At 41.3% G+C, this 10,037-nt stretch overlaps 1 protein-coding gene across 1 annotated transcript; it reads right to left on the reverse strand.

Moving 5' to 3' along the window:
* Positions 1 to 5,974: 5,974 nt before the first annotated feature.
* LOC110307491 (potassium voltage-gated channel subfamily S member 3-like) lies at positions 5,975 to 7,575 on the reverse strand. The gene is given in 2 exon segments (XM_021179725.2): positions 5,975 to 6,647; positions 6,649 to 7,575. Coding segments are annotated over 2 exon segments (1,470 nt in total). The 5' UTR covers positions 7,446 to 7,575.
* Between the last annotated feature and the right edge of the window lie 2,462 nt (positions 7,576 to 10,037).

The following is a 10,037-nucleotide window of genomic DNA, read 5'->3' on the forward strand; positions in this document are numbered from 1 at the left end:
TTCTCTTCTGCTTGTTGCCCTCATAATTCTTTTAATCTAAGAATTGTATGAAATCTCTAAGGGGGCTTCCAGCCCTTACTGGGCAGTATCACTTGCACTCTCAATAATAATGCTTGATCACTCTTAGGCACTGCTGCTGGAGCAGATAGATTAATGATTCAAGCACCACCCTAGTATAAAACTTAGAGACAGAGATTGTCAGCAGTGACCACCCCAGTTAGAGAACATTTGAAAAAAGAAATCAATTTTTTAGTGGTGCTAGGTTAAGATGTTTTTGTTCCTGGCTCTGATGTAGAAAATTGTAGACAACAATTTGAAGTTCAGAAAGACACACTCTTAATAGTTAAACTAGTTAATTTCTGAGGTCAGAGAAGAACAATGGCAGTATTGGCTGACTTGACTCTCACTGATGCTGAACTGGTGATAATTGATTTCTTATCCTCATTATTGCCCTCAGCTTCCTGATATGATTTAATAAAAAATGCCACAGTCTCTGACCCGCAGAGACAAGAACAATACAGACACCAAGATGGGTTCACACAGCTTCCGCAGCTTCCACTTTACTTGCAGCTTTTCTTCTTACTTGGGGCAAGGGCTATTTTTATTCAGTAGTGGCAACTGACCTCATCTCATTCCACACCACCTCATCCAGTCAGAATCACACACGCTCCAGGCATGAGCTCAGGTTGGTCACAGATAGGCTGACAGATCTGGATCACAAGGAATAATCTAACTTGGCAGGCAGCTTACGAATGCAGTTTCACTGCACATGTTCGGGCAAGGCAGTAAACATGTGTGTTTCATGGGGCCTGGCAATGGGCCAGGGCGCCATCTTGGTCCATACAGTCTCACCCACTTCCCGCATCTCCCCCTTTTTGTTTTATTAGTAGCTCTGGGATCAGCATCTGTCTTAGGTTGCCCCTATCCATGCCATATTCTTACCTGTCATGGGAGTGACAAACTCATTTTCGCCATCCTGTCTTAGGTTGGTATGTGCATGTGAGGGTCTTACCCATCATTGATTACTGATCCAGCATGTTGAGCCAACATTGGGGAGATATTCCTACTTCCAAGGCTGCCATAGCCTGCACTAAGGCTCGTTTATCAGCCCTGTGCCACCTTTGCATACGAGCACCCAAAAAGCCATCCCTCCCCAATTTTTTTTAAGAATCCCACAGTTCCCTGGATGATCTCCAGCCATTGCTTTGCAGTTGCAATCTCCACACGGGTGTTGTTCATGGCAACAATTGATGCTCGCAATTCCTTCATCTTTGTGTCGAGATCATGACTCCAATTTCCTAGCAGCATCATACCAATTGCATGCGACAAATTTGCAGCTCTGGAAAAATTCTGATACTGAACAGAGGTTACACACATTTCTGACATATGAGTAATGCAGGAAGCAAATACTAAGTGCTCCAACAACAGCTTGTGCAGATTGATTGGGAAATACATGAGCTTGGGTATGAGTAGTTTATTCAACATAAACTACTCCCATGCCACCTTTGGATCCATCAATAAATACATTAACAGCACCTGGGATTGGCTCAGTCTGGGTCATGACAAACTGAAGCCAATTAGTGGAGGCAAGTACCTCAATCTGTTTAGGAGTATATGACGTGATTATTACATCAGGTTGTTTACCAAAAGCTCCTAGCCCCACCTTTATACCCTTAAGAATTAGCTGGGCTACATGGGACTCAACCTGAGTTACAGCACAGGCAGCCTGGACCCCATAAGTCAAAACTGACTCCTTCAATCGTTGTACAACCTTCCAACCCAGGGGTTCTTTGGAGAGGGTGTCCAGAAATTTGTCCACTGTCTCTGCTTTCATGTTAATACCTCTTCTTTTAAGAAGCGGGGGTCAATGCCATTTTTACTTTCATTTTAGATACAGTTGAACCCATGTTGCTGAAATTCCCTTTGTCTCCATTCCTGAGAACCTTAGTGCTCCGTCCCCTTTTTTCCGGGGAACCTGTCAGGCCCATGCTTTCTTTAAATATTGCTGCTTACCAAAATTTGCCCATATGGGCCACCAGTTGCCGCAGTCTCCAACCCACAGAGACAAGAATGACACGGGCACCAAGATGGGTTCATGCAGCTTCTGCAACTTCCTCTTTACTTGCAGCTTTTCTTCTTACTTAGGGCAAGGGCTATTCTTATACAGTAGCAGCAACTGACCTCATCTCACTCCACACCACCTCATCCAATCAGAATCACACACCCTCCAGGCATGAGCTCAGGTTGGTCACAGATAGGCTGACAGATCTGGATCACGAGGAATGAATGCAGTTTCATTGCACATGTTCGGGCAAGGCAGTAAACATGTGGGTTTCATGGGGCCTGGCAATGGGCCAGGGCACCATCTTGGCCCATGCGGCCGCACCTGCTTCCCGTAAAAAGATGCTGATGAGTAGTGTGCATTCTGAAGATTTAAAGTTGATATGTCTGATCTTTATATAAAAGTTCATATTTGTGGTACTTTTAAGATCTTTATAAGATTACTTTAAAAGATAACTAATAAAGTGTTTGATCCCTTTCTTTGGGGCCACATATTGCTGCCTGCCAATAAGAGAAACTGACTGAGAAAACTACCATTCTTACTCCCACTTTGTTAATCTATAACAAGTTTCTTAGTTATAAATGTATCTGGGTTCTTGGAAATAATTTTTTTTACCTGTAATTCATAATGTTATTTCATATAAGGATATTGAGAGCATACTTTTTTTTTCCATAGTCACTCACTAGAAGAAAAATAGAACAAAATTAAATTGTAATTTTATACTGCTTGAAAGATTTTTCTGGGATATATAAGCTATGAGAAAAAATAAAGTGTATATTGGTGTATCCATGTACCAAGTATGTGTATATGTGTATATATTTATATATGTGTGAAATGCTTAGAATATGCTAGTTGAACTTTGTTTTATACATGTGTATATGTATACATGTATATATGTGTGTGTATTTGTATCTATGTGAAAATATATGTATACATATATATTTATATATAAAATAATGAAATGCTTGTAGCCTTCTTTCTGGAGCTTTACTCTATTCATTCAGTATGTGAATATGTATATACCTGTGCAACTGTCTGTTTTTCTATCTCTATGCATACATGTATGCATTTATGTATGTATTTTTATGTATGAAGTTTTTGGTGTCTGCTTTTTGCTTCATCTACTCAGTGTGTGTGTGTGTGTGTGTGTGTGTGTGTATGAGTTGTCTCTCTTTCCATTTCTTTCTTGCAGGCCCCTAAGAGTTAAAGGAGTTCATAGTTTTTCGCTGGCCTCTGAGAGTGTCAACTCCAGTGAATCAAGCTTTGTTCCCACAGAGAAAGTCTGCTGAAATATTTCTGTAATTGCTGGCTGTCATAGACAGCAGCCCCCATCAGTAGCTATCTGTGCCAACCTCCATCTGCCCCTGTTAGTGCTGACTCCCATCCACTGCTCTTAGCACTGACCCCACCCTCCAAAATTACTTCATTTGACTCAGAAGTTATCTTAGACTTAATTATATACTTTATAAATATTATTTTATTTATTTACAGCCCAAATGTTCCCTCCCTCTTTAACTGCACTGCTTTTATGTAAATTTGACATTTCTTTACATATATATATTTTCATATATTCTTTTGAACTAGATCTTGTGATTTTGTACAGGAGTGTTCTGTGCAGAACACATCTCTCCATGTCTACATCTTAAAGTGTTTTCTTTACATTTCTATCCTGTGGTCTCAGAATTTGGGGATTAACATGAAGGTCGCTGATTAATTTTTAGCTGCCATTTATATAAGACAAGAAATAGGCTCCAATTGATTCTTTACGTGTTGATTGCTAATTTTCCCAGAAGTTTGTTCAATGGGTCTTCTCCCAGAAGCATTTCTGCCCACATCTCTGAAGCCCACACTGAGCTAACAGGAAGTAGTTTCCCTAATGAATTGTTATGCTTGCCGAGACACTGTTGCTTTCCAGGTGAATACATGTAGCTTTTCTCTGTCTGCAATTCTGAATTGGTTTTAGCAATAACTAACAAATGGATTAATTGTGATGTCAAGTGTCCTCAAGGTGCTGTTTGACAAAGTTCCCTTGCTTGGACAGCCTGACTGACCCTTCACTCCTCTTGGTGGATAGTCACTGCACAATTTTGTTATATGTATGTTTCTTACTGCTAAAGGTCTCTCTACAAAAGCCAGCGCTGGGATAACAAAAACTCAGTGTAAACAAGAATGAAATTTCTGAAAGTTCCATGGAAAAACAGTTATGCAGAAAACTGAGTCCTTCCTAAAAACGTATTACTTCAATAAACATTTAGATCATCAATGAGTAAGAATGAGAGAGGATTTGAGAAAATGTATTAAAGGAGAAAACCTTAGGGAAAATCTAAAAGCTCACAAGCTGTAATTGAATTGCTAGGTTTTTAATGTCCAACCTTAGAACCAAGGATTTGAATGAATAGGAAAATATTTTGATCATACAGGTTAACGACAAGCCTTGGTACTTTCCTGAAGGCAAAAGTAAGTAGCTTTAGGAATCCTGATGTTCTTTTATTCTTTACAGAATTGTAATAAAGATAGGAATCATATTGAAACAAGGGTTCACGACAGAGACACAGAGACACAGAGGAGAGCATCTTGTCTCATTGAATTGCCTGCCTTCCTCAACAGACTTGTCAGATCAGAACTTTACTGATAGAGTCCCCTTGCTTAAGCAAAGGACCTGAACAATATTTTAAGAAACAAAGAAAAAGGATGGTAAGCTTATACCAAATATAAAAGAAATACAGAGGAAGGAATGGAAGAATTAAATATCGGTTAGAGACTGAACTTTGTAGAAAGCCAAGTTTGATATAATAGATAATAGAAAATAACTTTTGATCCATTAATCTTAGGCCAAATTGAAACAGAGTCCAATTCAAATGCAGTCATCCTGTCTAGCATTTCTGTGACCACAAGGCTTCATGACACCAAGCTTAAGGAAGAAGGTATTAAGTTTAAAGAAAATGGATTTTATCATAATGTTAATTTTTAGTTCTCATAAAATCGCTGTTTGTTCACTGTGTTCCCTTTTTAACATTCTTATATATATCCATAAAGACTTTAGAAGAAAATGTGCATTGAAAAGCTGTGTAGTCAATGAATAAAATTTCTGAGGAAATGATCTTATGTACAAATAAATCCTGAAAGAGACAAAAGTTGTCATAGTAGGAAAAGCCATATAGAGATGTGCTTCCTCTCTGTCCCGTCTCTCATGAAAGGAATGGCATCTCATGTCTGATCCTTCCTTCCTTTCACTTCTCTTGCATCCACCCTTCTTCTGCCTCTGTGCCGCAGACCCTCTGGGTCCCTGTGTCTGCGTAAAACGGGTCTCTAGAGTAGGTGGGCAAAGCTTAGGATTAATTTGACAAACAGAGACACACACAGGAGAGGTGTTGAGTCTGAATGTAATTTTCTGGTTGAGCCTCAGACTTTTATTTTATTTTATTTTTTCCTCCATACCAAATTAGAAGTTTATTGGGCTCCTAATTCCCATGTCTGGAACATGACATGGATGTACATGCATTGTCTCATGTTGTAGATCTTACATGCATGTCATCATCTTCAGTCAGCTGGGCCTCTGCTCTATCATCAGTAATTTATAGTTAGCTCAATGTGAGTGAATGGCAAATATAGAATGATGCATAAGCCGTAGCAATAAATCCTTCCCAATATCATTTACTTTTTCCCCAAAAAACCGTATTACAACTCTCTCTTGTAAAAAATAAATTTCAGAACAAGGCATTTTAATTGATCTCACTGCGAAAAATAAAGATAGTTCTATCATTTCAGAATTCAGCAATGAATGTCCAACTATGGCTAAAAGGTACACCCTGAGAATTAAATGATTTGTTTGAACAAACCCATTGAGGTTTATAAAGCTGTGTTAACCTAATGTCAGGAAGGGACACGAGATATCTGTGCAAATGCCCCTGCTCATTTTCCAGTACAGTTCTCCAGGGATGCAGTGTTGTAAGCATCCTCATTGTCTTCGATGCTCAAAGCATCTGTGGAGTCAGGATCACTGACCACGATGCCAATGGAAGACAGACTGGTGATGAAGGCATGTACTTGCTGTGCATAAACGTCCCTAATGTTAAAGTAAGGTAGCTCATGGCACTTCTCCGGTGGGTTCTCGCTGCACTGGTCCACTTCCATGTCCTTCTGCTTCTGGTAGTACTTGGAAAACTTGTTGAAGATGATGGTAATGGGAAGGGCTACCACCAAGATTCCACAGATAATGCATGTGCTTGCAATGATTTTCCCAGCTAAGGTGATTGGGTGGGTGTCTCCATAGCCCACTGTGGTCATACTGATAGTGGCCCACCACCAGCAGATGGGGATGCTGGTGAGACTGGACTTGTGTTCATCTTTCTCCACAGAGTAAATAAGCACAGAGAAGATGGAGATGCCCACGGAAAGGAAGAGAAGCAGTAGCCCCACCTCATGATAACTGTGCCTCAGTGTGGCCCCAAGAGACCGAAGCCCTACAGAGTGCCAGGCGAGCTTCAGAATTCGGAAAATCCTCATGAGCCGAAGGATCTGGACCACCTTGCCCATATTCTCAATGTCCTCACTCTCTTCTTCCTTGGTGTCCACAGACAACGTGGAAGGGAATGATAGAGACAAAGTCAATGATGTTCAGAGGGTTTTTCCAGAACTTCTTTTGTGATGGAGCAGCAACCAGCCTGATGGCTAGCTCACCAGTAAACCATGCAATGCAGGCAATCTCCACACCTTCCAGCACAGGGTCATCCACTTCTCCATATTCGTTCTGGAATTCCGACATGCTGTGCACACACATGGCCACTATGGAAGCCAGCACCACACACAAGGAGGAGATGGCAATGAGCTTGGCCGACAGGCAGTAAGCTGGGTTTTCCATTCGAATCCAGATCTTCTTTCGGAGCTGCCCAAATCTCAGCTCATCAAACTTCTCCAGCTCTTTCTCAAACAGAGACGATTCTTCAAAGGAGGAGTCTGTGCTCACATCGTTGCTTTTCTGGTCCCAGTCCTTGTCGTGGCTCTCCTCCTTGCGCTCCTGGTACCGACTGCTACAGCAGGAGTCAATGAAGAGCTCATTGATGCCCCAGTACTCGATCTCCTGGCAGAAGGAGAAGACACACAGTTCCTCCATCACGTGCAGCTTCCCTGTGTAATAAAAGTTCAAGGCGTATCTGAACAAGGAGGGGTTCCGATCAAAGTAGTACTCTTTGTCTGCCACGCTGTAGTCATCACACAGCTCCAGAATGGCCTCCTCAGAGTGGCAGGTAAGCAGCTTCCCCAGTCGTGTGTGAGGGAACTGCAGGAGTGTACTTTGATCCACAGACTGCTTAAAGCCCCCCACGTTCAAGTTGACAAGTTCCTCATCTTGTCCAGGGCGATGGAAAAACTCACCAAACACCATGATGGATTGAGAAGGCAGAGTGCTGGCCTGGAAGGGAGACACAGAAGATCACGCTGAACCCTCGTGGTGGCGATGTCATACAGCCTGCCCTCATCCTGCACAATGGAACCTCCATTGTCATCCAAGAAGCTCCTCCTGTCTTTCCTTGCTGGAGGGTGGAGTGTGCACCGGCATTTAGTGACTCAAAGAAGAGAAGAATGTGGCCCTCTCGTTGTCCAAGTCAAAGCAGATGCTGTAAAGTCAAGTTCACCTGCAGGAGTAGGGAGTCTCGGCGTGTCTGGCTGGCTGGGTTCTGCCACGCTGCCTGTCCGTGCTGCAGGGATCCGGCCTGCCGCGCAGCCCCGCACGGCGGCAGGAGAGCCGCCTCAGACTTTTATAATACAGAGTAACAGAATAAGGCACATTGAAGTTTTCAAGGTGCAAGAGGAGTGACTTCAAAAGGAACCAGATAAATGTTTACTCTAGAGATTATCACCCTGCTTCGGATCAGCCCTGTGCCAGGCAAGAGTTTCACACTTTATTGTTAATAGCACCAGGGGGGTTTAACTCTTGACAGGCCTCAAGAATATGTAGTGTCACTGACCCCGAAATTCTCTAGACCTTGTTAAATTTTATCTAGTCTGGAGAATCCTCATTATTAGGATAGTATATTAACTTGCTCTTGGCATGGAATGTAGCTTGTGGTAAAATTTTTATCTCAGTGAGGATTTTTGTCTCTTTCTGCAGACAACTGAGTTAATGGCTATGATTTATTGTTTATTGTAGTGCTTAATTAGTTACTGAATAGGTTAAGCTCCTTGCTGCTATCTGGGATCTTGGAACACTGTGAGAGGCTTTAGCTAATTCAGAATACAATTTTAAAAGGCATTTACAATAAGGTAATACTAAATAGAGAGCACATGGATCCATACACTAGACTAGCGCAGGGGTGGAAAATTAATTTTATGGGTTAGGGGAAATGCCAAACTCCAGGAGGGAATTTCTGTGGAACTCTTTTCCTCGTGGGCAGCTTCCAAGCTTTTGCTTGTCAAGCTGACCCAACTGGAGAGCTGGCTTTCGTCAGACTCCAGGAGGAGAGCTTCCTTGAAACTCTTTTCCTCGTGAACAGCTTTTAGGCATCTCTGCCTGACAGGCTGACTCCACCGGAGTGCCGTGGCACCTCTGCCCTCAGCCAAGTCTGGTCCCTGGCAGAATAAGTAGATAGGATAGTAGATAGCCCATTCCCTTGGGGGCGGTGTGATTAATTTTTTCCATATCATTTTATTTGTGGGATCATATTAAAATAAGCTACCCCCTTACTTATGTGCTTTTTCTGATGATTCCCTAAGAACCTTCTCCCAAGGAAATATCAAATCTCAGCTCTCAGGTTAGGCATTGTTCCTCTGGACTCCAAGCAGAAGCACTTCTTACAACTTTGATTTCTAAGGTTCATGAAATCAGTGATTTTTACCAGGTATATGCTATACCCTATAAATGACAAACAACCTAGTACCTCATACTGATTTGGGTAATTTTCCATGTGACATCCATTTTATGTATTCTCTTGTTTAAATTAAAGTGTGGATTAAACCATAAATATATTCATTGTGATTCTATTTTCATAAACTATAAATAATTTTATATGGGAACCTTGTCTATTTTTCTTTCACAGTTTAGTTTTGTTTGCTTGTTTGCTTGTTTGTTTGTTTGTTTCTGCTCAGCAAGTTTATCTGTAAATCACTTTCAGCTTCTCCTGAGCAGCTGTAATGCTTGCACTCACCCTACAACAATGGTACCTGTGATGTTCTCTTTCTGATCAGAGTCCAGCCATGACCCTTCACAGCTTAGTGCTGTCCACAGGTCACATATGTGTCTCCTACAATTTCCCTGAGCCCTCAGGACTGTGCTGTCTGTTAGTCTGTTTATATCAGCCCCTCTGTTCTGAGAAAACCTGATAGATGCTTTAGTATATCTATTACCTTGTATAACCCTATTATGGAATGCTCAAAAAATGATTTGTACATATATTGCTAACTGAGTGTTATAGCTGGACTATCCTATGGAAATCACAGAGATGAACTGAATGAAAAGGTGTCCTGGTTGCTCTCATTCCTTAAAGCCCTTGGGGAAGTTAATCCAGTTTGGGACACTCTTTCAGTGGTGTGTTCTGTGTTTCCTTTCACGCATAGGGAAAGTAAATTCCCAAGTTCCCACAGACTCACTGAATATCGTGGACTATCTTTATAGTCATATTTCAGTGTAGCTAATTTTTAGTTACATTATCTCTGTAATGATTTTTATGACTGCATATTTTTAAAGATGTACCCCTTGGTGTTTTGCAATATAATATTTATTGAAATAAAGAAGTTTTGCTTTCTGAATAGGGTCACTCCTGCAATGAAAAATTATCCATTTACATATATTCAAGGAACTATCAGAGAGACATTTATATGAGTATTTCATTTTGTTTTGTCTTAATTTTATGGGTGCATATGTGCCTGGGTATCACTTGTGTGTTTGGTACCTTCACATATCAGAATAAGGCATTAGATTCCTTGGGCCTGGAATGTAGGTGATGGATCATGTGGGTGTTGAAAATCGAAACGTGGAATT

This window comes from Mus caroli, chromosome 12, assembly GCF_900094665.2.
Source record: "Mus caroli chromosome 12, CAROLI_EIJ_v1.1, whole genome shotgun sequence".
Taxonomy (NCBI): Eukaryota; Metazoa; Chordata; class Mammalia; order Rodentia; family Muridae; genus Mus; species Mus caroli.